We start from the raw sequence: 23,918 nt of genomic DNA, 5'->3' as shown, positions 1-23,918 counted from the left end.
GCGGTTGAAGAGTTAGGTTAGCAAGAGTGTGGGAGATTCAAAGCCTGGAATGGAAGTAATGCTTGGATTTTTGGCCCTTCAAAAGTTACACAAAAAGCATATTGTTCTGCCCGTTCCTGCTGTTGTCCCTTGCAAATAAATCATTGAAACATTATTTCCATATGAAACTGGAGAGGGCTACTGTGAAAGTCAAAGAGTCTAGGCACTTTCTCCCCAAATTTCTGCCCAGGTACTTTGCATTTCAGTTCTCATAACGCTTAGCCACGTCACATGATATAGATAAATCAAGACACTGAAATAAGGCCTTAAAATTAAACCTAAAATAGACAGAAACCAAAGTCTGAGTCAAATAGGTGAAGACATGTAGTGTTGAACTAAAGACAAGTTTAATAGGATTGCATGCACTTGCTACCCCTTTTCAAGTGCAACTTAAAAACTCTGCATATTATTTCTCTTTTTCGTCCTCTTGGGCTAGGAATAACTGACCAGTAAAGCATTTATTGAACATTTACAGATGTTTTCTTTAAAACATGCCAATATATTTTTAAAAACTAAACGGCTGCTTTTGACGTGAAGACAGATTTTCTCTCAGGCCTCTGCTGAAAAAGCAGGCATATTATAAAAAATGTTAGAGCTATGATACTGTATCAAAACATGATATGGTGTTTTCTAAGTTGCAGAGAAATATGTGTATTTTCCAAGTTCCGTCAATTTCAACTCTTCTTCATAGTGACGTGTTTCCCTTATACAGAGATTACAGTATGTCCAATATATCAAATAGTAATTTTCACAAAAGAATTATACTTTTGCATTATGAAATCCCAATCCATTTACTTAGCAATAAAAAATTGTCCAACTTATGTCTGCTTTGCTGCATGGGAATTGATAATAACTGAGGTGATTATTCCTTCATCCTTCAGCACGTATCCCCTTGTTGCACAAGCAGCCAGTACACATGAGTTTAGCACTCTTCTAGAAGACAACCAGATGCAAACTAAACAGGTCCAGTACCTTTTCATAAGAGCAGTAGATTTGCGTTCATAAAAAGACCAAGTTAACAGGTCAGTACCACAGCTTACTTCTTTGTTAGCTACGTAATGAAACATTCCAGGCATCTACTCACAACTGCTCAGACCTGGCCTTCCATGTTAAGGACAGCAATTGCTGGTTGATTTTCCTACCTGTCATGTAACACCGATTAAAGGGGAAATGCAGCCAGGGGACTCCCAACAATTGCTGCCTTTTAAAGTGTCTCATGTTGAAATCATAAGGACAGCAACAGTCATTGTCACTGAAGCTGTTGGTGCAGGACTATTTAGCAGGCAGACTTTTTTTTGTCAACTTGGTGACTAGAGGAATGCTTTTTAATGCAGCAATGGGAAAAATTCCTATAATATGGTGCCTTTTCCTATATTTATTGTCTATACAGTGCTTCAGAAGAATAATGTTATATGCTGTTCCTAGATGTTTACAATCACTGAGATCTCCAGAATGTACTTCTTTCCTTTTTACAATTTCCAATTCAAAACTGTTTATGAGTGCTTTCATTCAAAGCCTGTGCCCACTCCTTTGCATCTAGCAAAGTGCTGCTCCTAGCATCCAAAATGCTCTTTCTCCCACTCCAAGAGAATGAGAAAACACTCCACAATTAAAAAGAGGATACAGTAGACAGAGAAAGAGAAGAGCAAAACATTTGAAAGAGAGACAAACATATTCTTCACGTCATACAGAAAGTTTGGACGTCTTAGGGTTAATATGTCTTGTTAAAGCTCATGTAAATATCTTTATGGGATCCTTTGCAATCAATGAAAGACTGTTCTGGGATGTTCCTGATGAGCATTCATCTGCTTTTTGCCTTTACATTACCAGGTAAGCAGTTATCATTCTCTTTCAGTATAAGAATTTGAAAAAATAAGAAATGTTTGGTCAGAGTAGCCAGGTTATATCTTAGAGCTTTTAAGAGGACTGAGAGAGTATCTCTTTCAATGGCTTACAGCAGCCATTCCCAATCAGGTGTTCTTCAAAAGCCCAGGGACTAAAACTTAACAGAATTTTGGAAGACATGGTAAAAGTCTTCGCACTGCACCCCAATCAAATAAAAGTTATGAAAAGTCTATCAAAAGACCACGAAGCCTGTAGACCAGAATCACAATTAGCATGAGAGACAACCAGGAACTGTATTTTTTGTTTTTTTTAATAGTAATTTTATTAAAGAACAGAATTGACAACATTAAAAAAATTAATACAAATTAAAAAAGAAAAAGAAAAAAAATACAGAAAAGACACAGAGAGATAGAAAATAAAACTGGAAAAAAATAAGAATAAAGTGAAACAAAACAAATATATAAAGAAGCTGGTCATCACAAGTACAAACTATTTTAATAACTTAGCACTTTCTCTTAAAATTCAGCAAAACAATCTCTTTTCTGCATTAAAAAAATAAAGGAATCCCTATGGATTTTACTGCACTAATCATATATATATATATATATATATATATATATATATATGTATGTATGTATGTATGTATGTATGTATGTAGATGTGGATCTTTGGTTATTGGGTTTCTCCCGTAAGATTGGAAGTATCTGCACGTTTCGATGAAGTCTCATTCATCATCTTCAGGCTTCTGTCTTCAGCTCTGTGCTTCTCTGAGAAGCACAGAGCTGAGACGAAGCTGAATGATGAATGAGACTTCATCGATGCTCGATAATCTTATGCGGGAGAAACCAATAACCAAAGATCCACATACAAATACCGGAGAACCTCAGAAAACATATATATATATAATAACCTTGATCAATAAACCAACTTTATAGTCCTTCTTTTTACTTCTAACAATGTTGATCTATAGTCCTTTCAAATAATGTTCTAGAATCTAGAACTTGATTTCTTTTCATTTTTTCTTTTGTCTCAGAATTTTAACATCTCTTTTATAAGTTCAATATGAGGAAGTTATCCATATCACTCTTTATTTGTTTATCCCTTTTAATTGTTAAGACATCAACTGGTTTCATTTGTATATCCAATGTAGCATTTCCCCCCAATATTTTTGCAGTCTGTCTCTTTTAAACCCACTTTCAGAACAGTCTATCTTGTCTGGTAAACTTGTTCTTCCATAACATTTTAAAAATGCAGCTATCTTATCTGTAATGGCATACCCTCTTAAAAATAATTGCATTTATTTACTTATTTATTTGTTAAATTGTTATGCTCTCTGTCTCCCCTGTAAAATGACTCTGGCAGCTTCTGACTAAACTTTAAAAAAAAAACTTCTAGGTCCAGTGTTCAAAAATATATTTCAACATGTACAATAATAAAATATTTTGCTTCATTCTGTATGACTAAATTGAGTGAATGTATTCCTTTAATTGTAATCTTCTAATTCCTTCTAATATCCAGTTTTTAAAACCTCATCTTTTTTTTAAGATTTCAAAGAATTGCCCATAGAAAGATTCTTAAAATCCAAAATTTTATTTCAAATTTATCTGGACCGTTAGTCCATTTGTAACTTTATAAAATCAAAGCTTTAATTTGCTGTTTATTCCAGAAAAAAACTTGCTTTTAACACTTGCGTTCAAAACTTCTTTCACTAGGGATTGAAGGAAACTCTCCCAGTGCTGTAAAACACTTGTTGGTCTAAAGGTTCCTAATAGCTGAAAAGCAGTTAAAAGGCAATTTTAACTTCTTTAAGTTCTTAATATTTCATGTGCTTTTATTTCATTAGGAAAAACAAAGGCACCCACTAGTCATGATGGATAAAGGTTGTACTCCCTCCCCACACAGGATCCAAAGGTGTATCCCAGTCTTAGGTGCCTCCTCTCGTTGCAACAGCATTCCAGGATGTTCAGCTCGCTCACCTGGGACTGGTGGTTTAGGATCTGTTAATCCTAGCTTGAAAAAGAACTCCTTATTCGTGCAAGGTTCTCCCAAACAGACTCTTCTGGCTAAAGGCAAAGGGATTCCCAGACCTGCTTCTAGGCTTCTTTCTCCCAAATCACCAGGGAGCCACGATGTTCAGGTTTCATGTCCTCCTCCCACTAGATACCAGCCACTTCAGCAGACAGCAACTAATGGTTTGGAACAACAGAAACTCAGCTCCATATCTTTTACTTTTCGTCAAAGCAACAGCATTTCTCCAACCAGCCGGCAACTCATTTGGCATCCCATGGCAAGAAAAGAATTCCAGAAGGTATCTTCAAAGGAGGAAACACCAGGAAGCTTCAAAAAACAGCCTTTGCCACCTCCTCAGCTGCTATCTGGACCACAGATCTTACCAGAGAGTACAGTTGAGTTCATTCCTGATCCACAAACGAACTCGTCTCTTGAAAATGCAATCCAGATTTCAGAGACAGAAACACAAGATTCAGTGAAAAAAATAGGCTTTGATAGCTTTCCATCATGTCAGGCACCTACCCGAACCATGGGAAAGGATCTCATGAATTCTATCCTGGTCAAAGCTGTACATGAAGCCCAGGTTTCCATGGCCAGAAATGGCATTCCAAGAGTTAAACTCCGGGGCTTATCGGGGCCTCTTAAGATACTCCCTCCCTTTCCTCAGGAGTGTCCTGAAGAGCAAGCTGATGTGGACCACTATTTTATGAAAAATCCTACAACCGTTTCTGTGGTAAATGCAACTGAGACAGAATGTAAATCCCAAAATGGTAAGTGCTGCTACATATTGTTGTACATACAGTACATGAAATCAGTGGTCGTAGTCTCTCAGTTAATAATGGCATACTATGGAATGCATGTTCCATGAAACTGTATTCTGCCTGAATATTGTTTTATTGTCTCAGAGCAATGGCTCTGCAGAAATGTAAAATCAGATCCAATTCACACACAAGAGTTATCTGTGTCATTGTTTTCTTTTGTTTTTCATATTACACGTAGTCCTCAACTTACGACTACAATTGAGCCCAAAATTGTGATCATGTCGAGGACTACCTATATGGAAAAGGACAGACAATATAAGAAAATAGCATTTTAAAGTGGTTTAAAAATATAAGCTTTAAATATGTAGCATGTGTAAACTAGCATTCTCCAACTTTCTGCCCTCCAGATAAGTTGAACTCCCACTCTAGAATTTAAGTAAATGTAGAAAGTCTGTTGAAATCCATATGCAGTTAATCACAGAACAGTTAATCACATTGCAGCAAATCAATGATTTCATCACTACACTCACATCAGACCAGTTCTTTATCTCATCTGATACTTTTACGCTACTAAATATCATTTCAATTGAAGTGACTATGGCTTTAGTGACTGTACTGTCATATCGCGCTGTACTGTTAAGTGACAATGGCCATTTCTAAGAGACCTCTGATTAGGAGCAGAATAGATATTTCTCCAATTGTCTGTGAACACACTAAGTGACTGGTTCATCTATGAGAGCCTGAGCTTGGTGAAGGAAGGGTCGTAATACAACTGTGAACATTTGTTCATGTTCCAGATTAGACCGTGTAGCACAGATAGTAGAATCTGCCTGATATAAAACAATTGGTCCATCTAATCCAGTCTTGTCTATGGCAGCTTTCTTCTACTTGTTCTTTTCCTCATTTATTTCAGGTTTTTCAAATAATATGGTGAACCTTAGCTGGGAATGTCAGAAGTGATATTTGATGGAACCTAGTTGAAGAAAATTGTGCTGACTAGTAATTTTTTAAGAGAGATCTCTTTTCTATTCCAGATAGGAATTCCAACAGCTGGATCTGAGAACTGTTGCACCCTGACACGCATGCTACTTAACAATCAGATGCACTTTCTCTGTAGCCTAGTTGTCCTGTTCAATGCACATAATATCCACAATACCTGACTCCAAATTAGATTCATCTCCATTCTGAACTCTTGTTCTCCAAATATTAAATGAGAAAATAATGAATTCAGTGAATATGGTTCATTCCAGCTGATTGGGGAATTATTGTGCAGACTTCTTGTCCAGTTATACAGATTCCTCGTCTTTCCTTTAGTACCCAGAATGTTTTGTGCATTAAGAAATCTTGCCTATGGGCATCAGATATCATATGTGAGATTTGCAAACACATATGTTAACATATTTACCATAAAGTCATTCCTGCTCAGCCTGGTACCTGCGATGAAATTCACACATATATAAACTTCACATGAAGCTATATATATATTGTATGTGTTTTGTTGAGTTTACCTTGGATCACAGTGTTTCCCATTGCAAATAGGTCTCTGCATATTGTCAAAATAAGTACAGACGCCAGATATGGAAATGTTTTTGTCCTAAGGGATTTATGCTTACCATGACAACTGTGCAAATTCACATACATGATGTAGATGTCTATAAACACATGGAGACACACCAGTGTGCGTTACTCAGATTGACACAAAGGCAGATTTCTCCCTGCCCGCATCATTGTTGACATGTAAATCATTGCTGACATATACCATGCCTTGCCATATGGTAACTTGTTACCTCTTGTGGTTGCCAGCATCTTGTGATGATGAGCGGTTGCAAAATGTCACAAGATTTATCATAACCTCCTTAAAAGCAAGTGCCAAGATGAAAATCCCTGAATACTTAGATGTGAAATCTATTTCCTCTTTCCTTATGTGTGAATGCTATAATTGATGAAGGGGTTAATGATCCTCTTACATTAACTAGTGTCTGCCTCTAGAGATGCTCAGCAAACAAAGCCATATGAATGCTGCCTGGGAACAGAGAGAAGGAAGGAGGGTGCTGAGACCAGGCAGAGAAGGAAACATTTATATATGTGATGGGGAGGGGACTTGTTCCAGGCTACTGCTAACCCTCATATCCCAGTAGCACCTCCCTTCAGAAGCCAGTGCACAATTTAATGCACATCAATCCAATCAAGGTCTCCCAGATGCTTGAATGATAATGCTCTGGATCCTGGGAAGAGAGGGAGGCAGAGTGTGGGGGAGATTTTGCAGCGATGCTTAATATTCAGATCACGTGATCGTGGTAACAGCAGTAGCAGCAGCATCTTATGTGAAATATCCATTGGAGAAGAAAAGAAAGAGGGGTACGGAAAAAAACAAAGACAACTAGAATCTCATAGGCGCCTGTGGGGCAGGAAAAAAGTCAGGAGAAACCCCACCCGAAGGTTCACAGCCAGAGACAAAGAAAGATTCATGTTCAAAGGTAGGTGGTTCCTGCAGGGGTTTGCATGCTCTTTCTGGATCTGGCTGAGCTCAGAGATGCAGGAAGGGATGCTGTGCTCTTGCATGCACCCTCAGCTCAACCATGCATTTGGGTTTGGGAATGGAGACTGGCCACTGCTTTAATTCAAAGCTGTCCGGAGAAGCCTGCCAAAAGGAGACGCTCCAGTTCTTGTTCATCTTTTCCATCTGGTATCAAGAGGGAAGCGGGAGCAGCCGCCTGCTGCTGCTGCTGAGCATCAGACACTGAGGCTTTTGTGAAGGAGGGCATTCATCCCAGCTGGCCTGGCCAGGGGTGTGAGTACCAGCTTGCAGCTGCAGCTAACATTTGAACCCACATAAGAATCCTCAGGGACTGAGCCTGGAACAGGGATGGAGGGATGGTAACGGGGAACCTTTAGCATGGCAAAATGTTTTGGTCTATGGCTGTTCCGTGGGTAATTGTAGATGACAGACTGGTGTGACTTTAAATGCTGGGCAGTGGAAACAACTCTGATCAGAGGAAAGGAAAAAAAACGGGGTGTGATGGGATTGGGGTTGGGTAACAGGAATGGAACGTCCATACATTGGCAGAGGGGAAAGAATGGGAGGGATAATAGATGGGCAAATAGAAAGAACTAAGGCAGTTTTTCCAAAACTAAAGCCACCCAAGTCAGTTGAACTAACACTTTCTACCCTCCCCATTCATTGTGGTTCTTCTGGCTAGGAATGATGGAAGTTGTAGCACTGTATATCTGGAGAAGAGACCAGGTTAGGGAAGCTGGAGAAAGAAATATGACTGGTATTAATAAGCAGTTGCAGATATTTTATGGTAATTTGAAATATGTTGGGGAGAAACGTGCTTTTAATTTACACCATCATAGGCAGTCCAAAGAAATGTATCTTACTGTCTTTCACAGAAACACAGTAAACCATCTCACACTAATCAGCAAGTTGATCCTAGTCAGTGTACTGACCTCATTTGGTATCTCGCATGGATGGGTTTTTTCTCCATTTACGTGGAAATAAAAAAAATCCTGAACCATGCAAATTGCACCATATAAAAATGTATTCACATTTAAACATAGCTTCAATATAGTGTGAAAAAAGATAGGAGACTAACTGTTGGCAGAATCAGCTCCAGTTTCAAAAGCTCAATCAGGATAAAGCAGAGACAGCGTGGGAGTGAAGCCCACTGTGTTTCAGAGGACTTACTTTTGCAATGGCACGAATAAGACTCTACAGTGATTTCTTTAATAATTTAAAAATAGAAGTCAATATTCAGATCTCCCAAGAAGCCACGTGAAGGGATTACTCGCAACATAAAAAATTCTGCAAAGCTCAGGATCTCTTTTTTAGAATTACAATAGCTTTGAAACCCTAATCCTGAGCATTTGGGATTTAACGGAGTCTTGAATTTATCAGTTTCTCTTATGAAAATGAGTTTGTGACCTACTTGAGAAGAGTTTCTTCTAAAACTTACATGTTTTTTTTTTTTTTTGCATTGCATAGAAATTTAAAAAACAGTTTCCCAGTTCTGGATTGTTTTAGATTAGACTTTCTGTTAATAAAAGTGGCTTACCTGATGTGAGTACTTTCTTTCCCAACACATGAAGTATCCATTTACAAGACAAAGAAGAGATGGGATGGTGGTAGTAGGAAAGAGGAGAAAGAGAAAGCAACTTCATGATATGCTTTGATTGGTAGCAGTGGGAGCAGTTGGGAGCAGTTTTGGGAACCTCTGTTATCTTGTAACTCTTTAATTGCCTATAATAGTTTTTAAAGACTGACAATTAGGGAATTATTATTCTTTAAATTATTATTTAATCTAAGTATCAAAAGCTTGGTTTCTGGATATGTTCAATTTCCTTTTGAGTTCCTATACATGAAGATTTCCACATACTTCAAGAAAAATGGCATATTGTCTATGCTCTGTCTTCTGGAGCTACTCAGGCAAAAGCCAAGGGGAGAGAATAATGCTTTTCATGTATGAGTGAGACAGGTAGATGATATAAGTAGATGATAGTTAGGAAGGGAGGGAGGGAAGAAGGGGAAAGGGAGAAAGATGATGATGATGAAAATAGATGATAGATAGATAACAGACACACAGACAAATTTAAGTTTGGCAACAATTCCAATGCACCCTATTACTGTGTGGCATCCAAGGATTTGGAAAAACTGAACTGAATATACTCCCATCATTTTTTGATCCTAGCCCGCCATTCCCAACCCTACGGGTGCTTTTCATGTTCTCATTTGAAAAACAATGAAGAAAAAGTTCTCTGGTAACACACACATTATATCACAAACTGAGATGATTAAAAAAAAATGCCAGTTCTGTTTGGCTAGCTCATTTTGGCTCCCACATCTGCAGATTCTTTTCTATAGAAAAGCAAAGTCAGACTTAACTCTTAAACATCAGTACACATTTATTGAAGCAGTGCTGGAGATTCAGTGGAAATAACAGGAAAAAGAATTATTCAGAAGAGGAATGTTCCTCTCAATGAATGAGAAAACAAGCTTAGTTCCTGTTCTGGATCTTTTTCAGGCCCTCAGATACATTGGCCTGAAAGTCCCATAACTACCAGCAAGGAATAATAAATTGGAAAATAGCATGGCCGTTTTAATCCAAACAATCCAAGGGAATCAAGTAGAGATAGCTGATCAATCCAAAGAACTATTTTTAGTGTTGTAATAGTATAGTAGTAGTAGTACCCTGTTTCTCCAACAATACGGCCTCCCCAATAGGAAGTCCCAGCATGTTTTATAGGCATGAAATGAAATTAAGCCCCTCCCCAAATTAAGGCCTATATTAAAACATGCGAAATGGGGGAATGGTGAGGGGCTTGCCATTAGGAAGTACTTTTGTTGCACACCCGGATCTGGTGCTGCTTGCGTTGACCCTGATACGAAGTGCTCCACCAACGCCGAGGTCAACATCCAAGCCATCGCCGCCCGCCCGCCCGAAGATGCAAGGGGGGAATTAAGTCACCCCGAAAAGACGGCCTAGCCATTTTTGGGGGGCTCAAAAAAAATAAGACCCGGCCTTATTATATGAGAAACACGGTAGTAGTAGTAGTGGAGCACTGTGGCTCATGTGGTTAGGACACTGGTCTGATGATTCACAAGTTCATGTTTGAGACCCAGTTGCTGATGTATGCTAGTGTGACCTCCCATCATTCATTCCAGCTCCTGCTGACCCAGCAGTTCAAAAGTGGGCAACTGCAAGTAGATAAAGGAATACCATCTCAGTGGGCAACTTAACAGGGATATGAAAGGAGCCCCCACAGTGAAGTCAAATTCAATAGGAGAACTGAACAGCACCATTTGAATTGGCAGTTAATGTACAGCAGAAAAAAAGACAGGTGGAAGTTGCCTTCCTGATGACCTGGGTCAGGCAGAGGGCAATGTCATGTGTTCCTGCAAAATATGTCAGTGGGCTATACTCAAGACAGGGCAAACTGGTCAGGAATATCAACCCCAGGAACCAGTGTTTATTATATTCAACTTGCTTCTGGCACATAATTTGTTTTTTATTTTCCTTCCATTTGCAGGCTCAGCAGATACCAAGTCTGAAGCAGTTATGTCTGAACTGGTACCAGAGCCACGGCAAAAGCCAGTAGTACCAATGAAACCTGTCAGTATTAATTCCAACCTATTGGGTTACATTGGGATTGATACCATCATAGAGCAAATGCGGAAGAAGACCATGAAAACTGGATTTGACTTCAACATCATGGTTGTAGGTAGGAAAGATTGGTATACAGGCTTGGGGTAGGAACAACTTCATCTGGGTACTCTCTTTGAGCTTGCCTTGCAGCATTTTCTACAAGCACAGCTATTTCCTTTGAGGCTCTACTTCTGCTCTCGATTGCTGCCCTAGCAAACAGGTATCTCATCCTAAATAGTTCTTTCTTTTGACCTAGCATTGCCTCTTATGGCAATAAGTAACCAAGCTTAAACCAGCCTCTGCCTGGATGAATAAACAAGTTGACTCTATGACTGCTTCCACATGACAGTTTTAAACTGCTTGTCTCTCTGCTTAAACCAGTTGGAAATGACATCATTGACAAGAATGTTGACTGGGCAATAATCACAGACCCTGATTGATAGATTCCCTTGCTTCCCCCACCCCCCACCCCGGTTACCCATGCCAGGAAAGCAAACATCTTTATTTTGAGGGGACCAGTTTTGAAGACAATGTGGCTTTTATCTGAGCTGAGTCCTTCTCGTGCTTGACGTTTTCTCATCCAGCACAAGAAGATTTCAGTTTTACTGTTCTTCCTGACACTTATGCCAGAAGAACTTGGCAGAACATTTGTCAACTTCACCTGATTAAAGAAAAAAAAACCTGTAAGAAACAAAAACACAGTATCAGACCACTCCAGCCTTTGGGGCTATTCGTTAAATAGTCCAGCATTTTACCAGTCTATCAGTGAAAATCCTTTCAGAATAGGGGGCAGCCTTACAGGCAAGCTAAGATGGACATGAATATCAGTGAGCAGGAAAGATCTTCCCACCAAAATGCAGGGTAGCCAACTGGAGCAGGAGTATGTGAAATACAGTGAAATGTGAAATGTGCTGCAGACAGACAGATCAAATCCACTTGTAGAGGCATAAGGAAAACTTTTGAGGTATACTTGCCTTCACAGTGGACTTGGGCTGCTTGGACAAAGTTACTACCTGCTTCTGTCATCAAGAAAAAACAGCAGGGGCTGCGGGAGGCATTCTCACATCAGGCAAGGAGGTTGTGCGAATGAGCTTTCAGCTCCCAAACTCCATAGCCAGCATAGGGAACAGCAGTTGTGATTCCAGCATATCAGGAAGGTACGAAGTTGAGAAAAGCTGCCAGTATATGTTTATTATGTTTTAAATCTACCCAATGGTCCTTTTTTCACTAGCAGTTTACCATTCAATATTTACTGCGACAGTTGAAAAAAAAATGCTGCCATACAACGAGTTGTCTGGATTATGCACCCTTTTGCATTCTTAGTTCCTTGATAACCAAGTTATTGTTTCCATACATTTCAGACAGATAGTTGGTCAAAATTTGATTAATGGTTAATATATCCAGTTGGCCAGTAACTTAAGTGAGGAGTGTAACTACGTTTTCCCACATGCCCAGGATATACCCCAAATCACACATTGCAATAATGGTCATTTCTATGAGATAGGCAGCTATATAAATCATGTGTGTGTGTGTGTATGTGTGTATATCCTTAGGCTCACTGACATGACCTAACTGGCCTAAACAAGATAAATCTGTTCTTATGGGAAGAATTGGTGTAAGATTATTACTATTTTAACTCAGGGCTGAGATAAGATACAGCCTATGTTGTGCGATCAATGAGGAACAATGGGATTGATAGGGATATACTCTGCAAGTGAAGAAAGAGCCATTAAAAGGAACTCCCTGAGCAGATTTGATTGTCAAAACAGTAATAATAAACAAAACAAAAAGTACAGTAGCAATTTATACTAGCCAAACACCAATTTTGTATTGTTTGTATGTTGTTTCCCCTAGGCCAAAGTGGACTTGGAAAATCAACACTTGTAAACACTCTGTTCAAATCCCAAGTAAGCAGGAAGTCTTCAGGCTGGAACCGTGAGGAGAAGATTCCCAAGACTGTGGAGATCAAGGCTATTGGGCATGGTAAAAGCCAGTTCTTCTTAGTATGCAGATACATTGTGGCTTATTGTGCTAGGCTTTTAAGCTGTTTCTTTATTATCTACAAAAGGAATGAGGGTCAGAGCAGCACGCCTTTCAAAAGAAGGGACTGAAATAGAACTCTTTGCCTTTTCTTCATCCAGTAATTTGGGCTCTGTCTCCCAGGAGAATGACAAGAATCTGAAAGAATTTGCTGTGCTATTCAGTTCTAGGGAGTGGGGTGTTCAGCTAATGTTTTAAAATTATTATTTCTCTACTTTAAAATATATATATATAATAGTTGTAACAATAGATGAAGGGCCAGTTCCGGAGGAAATGCCAGGATAAATAGAGTCAAAATTGGCTGATAGTCTGACAGACAAAACATTAGTCTTCCTGGGTTAGATATGCAGAGGCAGAATTTGAAACTGTGAAAAGGAATCCACCTACTTGCCAAAAGTAGACCTCATTGCACTCACTTCCCTTGCTCAATTACCTGTAACATGAAACTCTAAGTAAAACAATCATACTTCCTGTGCTATTGACTAAAGGAAATATAATAATGGAAGCAACAGTGATGCTGTGATACTGGCCTCACCTCTTTGCTCCCATTTCTTAAGTAACACAGAAGGGACTAGTATATTACATTTGGTTCCATTCTGTAGGCACAGGTTTGAATATGTATGGCTGCTTCTGGAAAAAGTACATACAGTACATACAGTAAAAACTTTACCATCTTAAGATACATTCCATATCTCCCTCTTTTATGCTCTATTATCATCACTAAACTTTCTGTTATTCTATGCAAAATGTTGTATGTCAGCTGTTACTCCACAGTGTTACAGTGTTACATTGTTTCATTTGTGAAAGTGCTTACACTATACATTAATCACAATGGTGTGATTTATATACTAGGAAACGGGTGGGATTCTACTGGTTCGGACCGGTTCTATAGAACCGGTTGTTATGATTCTGCGCAGTTTGGAGAACCAGCAAATTGTGCCCCTGGCTGGCCCCTCCCCTCTCCGCCCGCCTCTCCTCTCCCCTCCCAGTCAGTCCTTATCACGCATACATGACATCGTGCGCATGCCTGACATCTCTGACTGTGTTCTCCCCCTCTCAGTCACTCCTTAATGTATTTCTTTTCCCCCCTCTCCTGACAATCAGTTGTTCCAATGTTCACCTGTGCCGGGATGTTTGCTGTCTTACTGCTTTGCACAGGGGGTTTCCCTGAGGCCCAGGAAGCAAAGGGGGGCTGGAGGGGAGAGCTGCCCCCACGCTCTGGTTTTTGCCTTCCTGGGCCCCAGGGAAGCTTCCTGGGAGCCAAAATGCCCCCCAGGAGGCTCCCCTGAGGCCCAGGAGGCAAAAATGGGGAGGGGGGGGTGTGCTGCAAAAAAGAAGAAGTTACGCTCACCCAGTCACATGCCCATGGCCACCTAGCCATGCCTACCTAGCCATGCCCACAGAACCGGTTGTTAAAAATTTTGAATCCCACCCCTGCTAGGAAATCTCCAGGGTAAAAAAAAATGATCTAGAGCATAATGGAAAATCAGCCCAGGTTTGTAGAAACTTTGGAAGCACTGATATATCTGAAAGACCTCATTTATACGTCTCTGAAAAGTTGGTCCAGTCTAGTATACCATCCCTATTACTTTTTCCACTTTGCAGAACATATTCAGTATTATTCAGGTATAAACCTACATAAATATATCAAAATACTGAAATTTGTTCCTTGATCTTGAAATCAACTGTGTGATTGTTATTGGAGGGGGTGTGTTGCCTAGCTGCATACAATTTTATACATAGTTTAGCTGTGAAGAGATGGACTGTTCCTATATGGATAAATGTGTGTGTGTGTGTACGTGTGTGTGTGTACGTGTGTGTGTGTGAGAGAGAGGGGGGGGGGAGGGAGAGAGAGAGACTACTTTTGAAGATAAGTAAGTTATTTATGGAAGCTCCAGTTGGTGCAAAATGTAGCGGCCTGCATGGTTTTGTGCAGACCCCAGTGTGCACATGTATCACCTCTCCTGCAGGAGTTGCATTGGTTGCTGCTTTGCTTCCGGGTGCAATTCAAGGTGCTGGTTGTCACCTTTAAAGCCCTTCATGGCTTGGGTCTGGGTTATCTGAGGGAACGTCTATTGCCAGTCACATCTACCGGACCCATTAGAGCGAGGAGGCAGGGAATGTTGCGGGTCCCACCCCTGAGGGAAATAACACCTGGTGAGACCCAGAAGAAGGGCCTTCTCCATGGTGGCTCCCTCTCTCTGGAATATCATTCCCCCAGAGATTAGAATGGCCCCCACTCTAGCAGTCTTCTGAAAGGCACTGAAGACCTTGTTTTGCCAGCGGGCCTGGGGAATCCAGAGAGGGTTGGAGCCCATCAAATGGCTAGTGTGATCTGCTGTTGTCAGGGTGGGGGGTGGGAGTTGGTGGGGTGTTTTTTTGTTCTTTTTGTTTTGTTTTTTGTTTTCCCAAATTTTGTTCTATTGTACTTTACTAATTTATGGATTCTTTTTGTTACTTTTTGTTGTTTTCATTTTTGCTTTAAATATGGTTTTACATTGTGTAAGCTGCCTTGAGTCACCATAGGTGAATAGGCGGCAATATAAATAAAATAAAGTAAATAAATAAATAAACAGTAACATTTCCCCCCCAGTTATTGAAGAATGTGGTGTCAAAATGAAGCTGACAGTTATTGACACCCCTGGATTTGGTGACCAGATCAACAATGAAAATTGGTAAGCATTTTCATTTTTAAATGATTTTCTGTTTCAATCCAACTTCTTTTGCTCCTGGTGTAAGTAGAGAAGTGGATAGGCTTTAAATATAGTAGAATTCTTGCAAATTCTGATTAGTAGACACACAGAGACACAAATATTTTCAGAAGTAGCATACAGAAATATAGTATCTGCCTTGTACTCCAAGTTACTCCAAACTATAGTTTTGATGATATGATGACATTTACTAAACAAATGCCAACAGGAATGTTTTAATACAGGTAGTCCTTGATCTATGAGTGTTCATTTAACAATGATTCAAAGTTATGACGCCTTCAGAAAAAGTGATTTACAACCTATCCTCAAAGTTACAACTGTTGACTTCCCCTGCAGTCACATGATTACAATTCAGGCACTTGGCAACCAGCTGGCTTTTACAATGGTTGTGGCATCCTGTGGTGATTTGCATGATTTGCAACCTTCCCAGCTGACTAAATGGAGAAACCAGATTTGCTTAATGACCATGTTTCATTTAATAACCACAATAAAATCAAGTCCAGTCCCAATTGTGGTTGTAAGTCACGGACTATCTGTAATCTCATATTGGGTAAGTTATTTTTAACAATTGATTTACTGATCACAGTAGGTTAATTTCCCCCTAAGTGGAATTACAAAATCCTTCAGTGTGGATTACTATGCTGCCAATATGAACAGCAGTTGGGAAAATGCTTATATTTCAAAGTTGTAGTGGCTTAGAGACTATTGGGATTTTTGAGGAAAAGTTCTACCACCATAACCATTATTATGGTTATTATACCGCTAAATGACAAATTGGACATGCTGCACAAAGGACCCTACCTCAATATGAAAAACATGTGTTACTCCAGAGCCCCAAGCTATCAAAGCAAGTTTGAATTTCCACCTCAACATACATGAAAATATCACAAATAATTTCAGAGAACATACAGAGAACAAATTTAGCATTAGTACACTTTAGCTGTTTTAGCAATTTCATATACATATTTTTCCATGACCTATAAAAATATCCAGCTACTTTTCATGCTACATGATTTGTTTTGTTGTTCACAAAGCATGATCTACTATATTTTGTTCCATACATGATATATAAAGTACCTCAGTAATTTGTTATAATTGGGCAAATCTGGTGACACCATTACAAAATACAGAGATTCTAAAATCTAAATCTGAAATCATATTAGCAGCATCCCAATTTCATTTTGTAATATCAGTTAAATCAGAATGTCAGATTATTAGGCTACAGAATGGACTCTGCCAAAAATCGTTTTGTTCTTGTAAAATTGCCCATGGTTTGCTTCCTTCCAAAACCTATTAGCCCATGTCAGAATATGAAATGAAGGATTGTCTGTCTGCTTCTCTTCTGCTTGCTTAGCTGGGAGCCCATTGAAAAATACATCAATGAGCAATATGAAAAATTCCTGAAGGAAGAGGTGAATATTGCCAGAAAGAAACGAATCCCAGATACAAGAGTCCACTGTTGCCTCTACTTTATCTCTCCCACAGGGCACTCGTATGTATTTCTCCTAGTTCTGGGGCTGGTCCATAAGATGAGGAGGGGGAATGAGAACTGTTTTATTAATGAAGGAAAAAATACTCTCTTGGGACTGATAGGATACTAGAATAAATTACCCCGGTAACTTGCAACCAGCTAAAGTAATCAAGGTCAGCACAGATTTTGTGGTAATATTTCTTCCAAAGGTCAAAAGAAGAGAGCGGTAAGCTTCAGTCAAGCTAAATCCACACTTGAGATATGTTGCATCTCTATTCCTAATTATGCATATGAAGACCTAGAAGAGCTATTCGTATTCATTATAATTATTGTGTGCAAGTTTCTAGGACAGAATATTTTTAAGGCTGGTTCATGCATGAAATTTTCAAAATACAAGTATACTGTCGGCAAACACAATGTTTCTAGATATTTAATATGTATAAATGTATTAATATGTGTGATCACACAGATGTAATTATTTTACCAGCTTTATCTGTAATCTTTAGTAACTGCTATCAGTTATGATTGCCAACAAGAGTTGTACTTGGCAAAAGAGGCACTTATGTAATCTTCATATCTAGCACTTTACCTCAAGGTGCCTGAGGTTTTCTTTTGCTTATTTTCTGATCCTTGAAGTTTTTGTGCTTAGAATTTATTTATTTTCTTTCTCTGCCAGTCAAAGTGTGTTCCTGATGGCCATAAATTAATAGGAAAGGGTCTGCTGTCACAGATAAGCTAGTTTCCTGTATCTTATCCCCCACCTTCCAAACTGGAGCTGAATACATTAGAGCAGGGGTGTCAAACTCGTGGCCTACAGCCAGATGTGTCACGCACTGGCCATGCCCAGGCCCTATTTAGCGAAGGAGAAAAAAGTCATGATACGTCACATGATGACGCCATGACATTTGACTCCCCTGCATTAGAGGAATTAATTTTATTAATTATTATTACATTATTAAGATGCTTTTCCACAGTAAAGGTAGTTATAATTGTCTAATCATCTTCCTGCAGTTTGCGACCTTTGGATATGGAATTTATGAAACATTTGAGCAAAATGGTCAATATTATTCCAGTTATTGCCAAGGCAGACACCATGACCCTGGAAGAAAAGATTGAGTTCAAACAGAGGGTGAGTCCCCTTGGGAAAGCATCCAGCAAACCACACAATCCAGATATTTTTCTGGATTGGGTCAGAAATACTATCTGCTTGCATAGACTTTCAGCCTGAAATATTTTTTTCTAACCAGGTCCGTAAGGAACTAGAAGTCAATGGAATTGAATTTTATCCCCAGAAAGAGTTTGATGAAGACCTTGAAGACAAAGCAGAGAATGACAAAATCAGGGTATGATGTTTATAATTCCAATTGACTTTTTAAAAATAGGCTCTGGGGTAGTTTAACCTTACATGTAGGGGTTTGGGTGTAATTATTGAGAAGACACAAACGTTAGTTTTTTTTATAAACCATTATTTCTACTAGAGATTAAAATTAGATCATATGTAGCTTTTAGAGACTGAATCCAAAATTTGAATGTAAGGAATTTTTATACTTACATACATTTGGAATTTATGCATTTAGTGAGGGAATCTAATTTTTAAAATACATTTTTACAAACTTATTTAATTATTGTTACTTTAGACATATTTATGTGCTGCCTTTTTACTTCTTGAGATGCTTAAAGGAGTCATTAGTATTCAAATGTATTTTCCATTATACATTGCATATACTATGTATAGACATATTGTACAGAGAAACTAGTAATGACAGCTCCTATACACATATTATTTTATAAAGGTACATGTGATACAAGGGAGGTCTGGTGAAATGGAAAGAACCAAATCTTGACTCAGTCATGAAAACTAGCTGGGTGATTTTGGGCCAGTCACTCTCTCTTGGCCCAACACACCTCACAGGGTTGTTTTTGTGGGATACAGACAAATAAATAAAGAATAAAATAATCCTTACTTTTACTAGAAAGAAGCAAATTAATTTATATGTGTATTTTCAGCAGGAAAGTATGCCATTTGCTGTGGTGGGCAGTGACAAAGAATATCAAGTGAATGGAAAAAGAGTCTTAGGGAGAAAAACACCTTGGGGAGTCATTGAAGGTAAATAAATGATTATTTTGTAATTTCTTATTCAGATAATGCAAATGCTAATGGTAGCAGGCAGTCTGCAAATGGTTGCATTTTTTGTGAAGATTCTTCACAAAAAGTCAATGATCTACAAACATGTACACTATCTTTCCCAACTTATTAAATTGGATTCATTAGTTACTCATGATTTGGATGAATAAATTGAGGAGTGCTTACCCGAAATACTGAATCATAAAATAGGAAAATATAGCAGTTATTTTCAAGGGTGAATTTTCTGTAAATAACTGGGGTGGAGGGATGAGCAGGAAAAAGAGAAATCCCATTAGATCAGTTTTTAATTTTAAATACACAAGGAAAATCTCAATGAATAACAGCTTGATATTAACTTCTAAATGTTTTAAGCACTAGGAAGGATAATACCGGTATATGATAAATTATAACACTTAGGAAACTTTTAAAAATGTGACTCTTTTAGCCTGCATTAGGACACAAAATGAGGACTGATACCTGAATAATTACTTTTTTGTTTTGATGGTATATGACACCATGATTTTATTAGAGTATTAATGTTGATTGTAATTTCCGATATGTTAACTTTTTATGCTTAGTGAACTTTTGCTTTGTGTTCATATGCTATTGTTTATAAATCTCTTAAAACCATGTCACTGAATTGACATAAAAGAATTTATAACAAATAAGAGTTGTTAAAAGAATGAGAAAAGAATGTGGAAAGAGGCAAGTGAAGGTAAATTTTTCCTCACAAATCTTTGTTCCACTTGCTTTGTGGATATTTTTTGACCTTTTGCACAGCGTGTTTTTTTATTCGTGTGGTTTCCCCAATCATCAGAAAGTTTTTGATAAACCTGAATGCATATGCCTCTACACACATAAGTTGGTGGGGAAAGCATTTTTTTTCTAGTCTTCTAGGGAGGGGTATTTTTGTTTTAGATCCAATTCTGACAGGCATGAAATACCAGGTCACTTAAGAAGGTTCAATTATGCTGATTTTCTTGCTAAAAACCTATGCATAAGAATCTTATCAACTAACAGTCAGTACCTGGTTAGTTAGGTAAAAGTCATAGCACTTAAGGTGGGCCTGAATTTAGATCACTTGTGGCTATGTGGTAATTCTAGTTTGAAAAGATTCCTTAACTTTGCCCCCAGGTTCTGCCATTCCTTTTCCTAAGGAGTTCTTGTGAATTTTTTTTATCAAATCCACTACCATTCAGATAATATGAGAGACCTAAGAATGACAAGATATCGTCTTACATTAGTGCTGCTTCAGGCAAGGACTGGACTTCCAGATTTCCATTCAGTTTTGTGATTCTATTACTGTATTCTTATCTAAGATATCATTATTGTAATTTCCTTTATTTACAGTGGAAAATCTCAACCATTGTGAATTTGCTCTACTACGAGATTTTGTCATTAGGTGAGAATGACTTTTAAAAGTATTGGAATAATTTACTGAAATAAACTGAAAAAATTAAATAAACTATTGCCATGCTATAGCATTAAAATGATCTTTGGGTAGGTCTACTGTATCTTTGAATAGTTGTTAAATGACCTAACATATCCCAAAGACCAGCAGCTGTATTTCCAATAAAGAACTCGCTAATCCCCTCCCACCCTGCATAGAATGGGAACAAATGAAATAATATAAAGGAGAGATGCAATTTTTTTCCCATCAGTTTCTCCCTGTTTTGTATAGTTCACTAGACTGGCTAGATTTTTCATGAGTATAGGACAAATTTAGAACAAACAAAATACTTCTTCAAATTAATAAACACGAAGAAATGTTCTGCCACAAGATGTGATCATGTCTACAAGGTTACAGTTCTAAAAAAGGGTTAGAGAAATTTATCAATCATATATGACAATTCTGAGAGATGAAGAGGCAGGAGAACAGGGGTGGGTTTCTACCGGTTCTGTCCACTTCTGTAGAACCGGTAGCTCTGAAGAGCAGAAGACATAGAACCGGTTTTTTGCCCACCTGCCCACCCAGGCTCTTACCTGACCTTTATTTCCTGCTTTTTCAACTTCAGATGCCGTGGGAGGCACAGCTGCAGTTTAAAAAGCAGGAAAAAAGTACTTTTTCAAAGGCTGCTTCTCAGCACGCAGTGCTACTCAGCTGTCCAGGCACCAGGCTGATGACGATTTACAGGCGCGCGCAGCAAATCACTGAACCTTGTAAATCACTGAACCAGTAGTTAACCCTATCGGATCCCACCCCTGCAGGAGAATAAGGGAAAACTCAGTCTTTAAACAATTTAAATATAAAAGCTAACATTGTTGGATAATTTTGACCATTTGCCATATTAAATAACTGAATAGGAACACAGGTGCTCTTGTATTTCTGTGTTGTAACAGGATACACTTTTTGTCTCCTTTCACCTTTTTTTCACTTGTCCTTCAGGACCCACCTTCAAGACCTAAAAGAAGTCACTCACAACATCCACTATGAAACTTACAGGGCGAAACGATTGAATGACAATGGGGGACTCCCTCCAGTGACCGTAGAGACAGAAGAAAATCATGAAAGCAATTTGTGAATGATCAATATTGTTATCTGTTGTTTCAGAAGCATATTAACTATTTCTTTCATTCTATCTTTTTATTTGAATTCAGGCCTCTCTTAGAAGCATATGGAATATCCTTTATGAGTGCATGGGGGAAAAAACATGGATATGGATTTCCCATTTTCCCTTTATGTCCTCATCTTGTTATGGTTGGTTGCACAATCAGATGTTTAGACCGGATTTGGCATTTTTGTCCATCGTTATTATTTTTATTAATTTTGTACACAAAATTCTAGTCTTCCATTGTTTTCCAGTACTCAGTTGTGCATCCTGGTTGAGGGAAATGTTAAAAAATCCTGGACATGACGCAAACTGTGAGAGCATGTGAAGCACCTCCAAGGGTTGGTAGGAAATGAGATCAATTTGCTGTAAGCAGTGTGGTGAAAACAGAGACATATTTTGGATGCAAGCTTTCCAGGTTGGATACTTTGCATTGTGGTCGATGGTTTGTGTTATAAATTCACTTCTCAATGTAGAAATGTTAAAAGTTAGACTGAGGTTGGGATCTTACAGGCACTTCTGTAATAGTAAGTGTAATGAAATCAATGAGAGGAATTTGTTGCCAAGTAAATGTGTTTAGTTAGAATTAATTAGCAGGTGTAGATAACAATGTCAGATTTTTTACCCATTTCTTTCTCATTATTATAGGAGGTAAACTATTATAGAGAGATAAAAGCTAACCTGGAAACAACATTTTTAACAGTACCACAATATTTCTTAAATCACCATTATGTATCTCATATTAGTAAATGCATACTGTCCATTCCCCAAAATCTGGCACAAGGTACTGGCAGACCTATCCTAATGTTTTGACATTAGAGTAATGGAATAATCCCTCTGGGTGTCTGAGGCAGCTAGAAAGCAAAGAATGCAACATTTCCAACTGTGCCTTTTTGCCCTCTAACCCACAGATTATGGGAAAGATGCTGTAGCTGTTCCATACTAAGACCCTGTTCAGGCGGATATTTAAGGCATGCCCTCCTTTTCATCCTACAATGTGGCATTTTAATTCTGACTCAGATCCTTGTAAGTTTGCCTAGGCAGCCAGCTTTCATTCAACTTCAAATTGTACTGCTGATTTCCAAATATGGAAGTTGGCCAAAGTCATCTAATCCTTAGAACTTCTGCTTTGTTCTCTTTTTTAGTCAAAAGCAGACGACTAGTTTATATTCTCAAACACTGTGGACTGCCTAGAAAAAAGAAGTAACTTGTGAGGATCAAAATTTCACTGCCACATACAGAGCCACCATGTTTGCTGTTTCATGCTGTCTCTCAAAATATTATTAGCCATTGTAACCCTACTTTTTTGGGCGAAAATAGCCCTTTTTAATTTTAAAATGTGCACATCAAGGTCAAATGTTCCTTCTCCATGGTGGAAATTAGCTAACAAAAACATTAAACAATACAGAGAACAGAAGAAGCTGTTTTCAGCTGAATCTGATGACTGTCCCATCCAGTTTTGTACTGTTTGTCTTATTTGGCAATGGCTTTCTAGGTGCTGAAATAGAAATTCTTCCTATCCAACCCTGAAGAAGACGAGGATTGAACCCAGAATTCTTTACATGAAGAGTGTCTGCTCTGTTATGGAGCTATGGCCTTTCCCTATCATAAAATAGATCACAGAAATATTAAAAATGGAATAAAATTTGTAGCTGGTGTTATATAATTTATTGTTTAATTCAAACAATTCTAAGTCAACAAACACTAAATTAAAAATCAAAGTTTAATCAGAAAAACTAAAGTTCCATGCATTAAGAATCTCCTTAAGGAGGATATGTTATTGAATTGGAGCCACAATAACAGAAATCCAACGAAAACTCTTCTTGAGTTTACAAATGATTAAAATCTGATCAGGAATGGGGCAGAAGTCATCACAATATAGAAAAGGTGTCCGTAAATTAATCCATACAATGTTTTCAGTTTTTCCAAATAGATTTTTTGTTACAGCAACCTGGAAAAATTAACTGCCATGTATTGAATTCTACAAAATACAATATACATGACTTTTTGCAGTATGCATAACTATTTTTATCTAACTACTTAAATTAACAAACTTAATCAAATAATGTTTTGATTTTTTGTTCCTAGCTTAGATAAATGTCAAATCTCCTCTGAGTTAATAGTAATGTACTTTTCTAAAAAAGAAATAGTATAGAAGTGGTTTATCAATGCCTTCTTTTCAGATATTTTTTGATTTCTTAATCTGATTTAGTTCCATTAACTC

At 38.2% G+C, this 23,918-nt stretch overlaps 1 protein-coding gene across 3 annotated transcripts; it reads left to right on the top strand.

The window, feature by feature from the left end:
- Nucleotides 1-1,606: 1,606 nt before the first annotated feature.
- SEPTIN3 (septin 3) lies at nt 1,607-23,918 on the top strand. 3 transcript variants are annotated; one of them, XM_026692745.2, is made up of 11 exons: nt 1,607-1,869; nt 3,728-4,664; nt 10,683-10,874; nt 12,653-12,781; nt 15,432-15,513; nt 16,904-17,041; nt 18,032-18,149; nt 18,268-18,363; nt 19,028-19,127; nt 20,496-20,547; nt 21,532-23,918. In XM_026692745.2, exons 2-11 carry the CDS (start codon nt 3,752-3,754, stop codon nt 21,665-21,667), a joined length of 1,956 nt encoding a protein of 651 aa, XP_026548530.2. In that variant the 5' UTR covers nt 1,607-1,869; nt 3,728-3,751; the 3' UTR covers nt 21,668-23,918. The 3 variants fall into 3 exon arrangements, with proteins under 3 accessions (XP_026548530.2, XP_087824356.1, XP_087824357.1); XM_087968230.1 differs by having other exon boundaries at nt 1,742-1,869; nt 19,031-19,127; nt 21,532-21,781; XM_087968231.1 differs by lacking the exons at nt 1,607-1,869; nt 3,728-4,664 and adding an exon at nt 6,841-7,132 and having other exon boundaries at nt 21,532-21,781.

This window comes from Notechis scutatus, chromosome 6 (assembly GCF_049901735.1).
Source record: "Notechis scutatus isolate UNSWTSFEM ecotype Mainland chromosome 6, rNotScu1.2, whole genome shotgun sequence".
Lineage (NCBI taxonomy): Eukaryota > Metazoa > Chordata > Lepidosauria > Squamata > Elapidae > Notechis > Notechis scutatus.
This window is presented reverse-complemented; position numbering and strand designations above follow the sequence as displayed.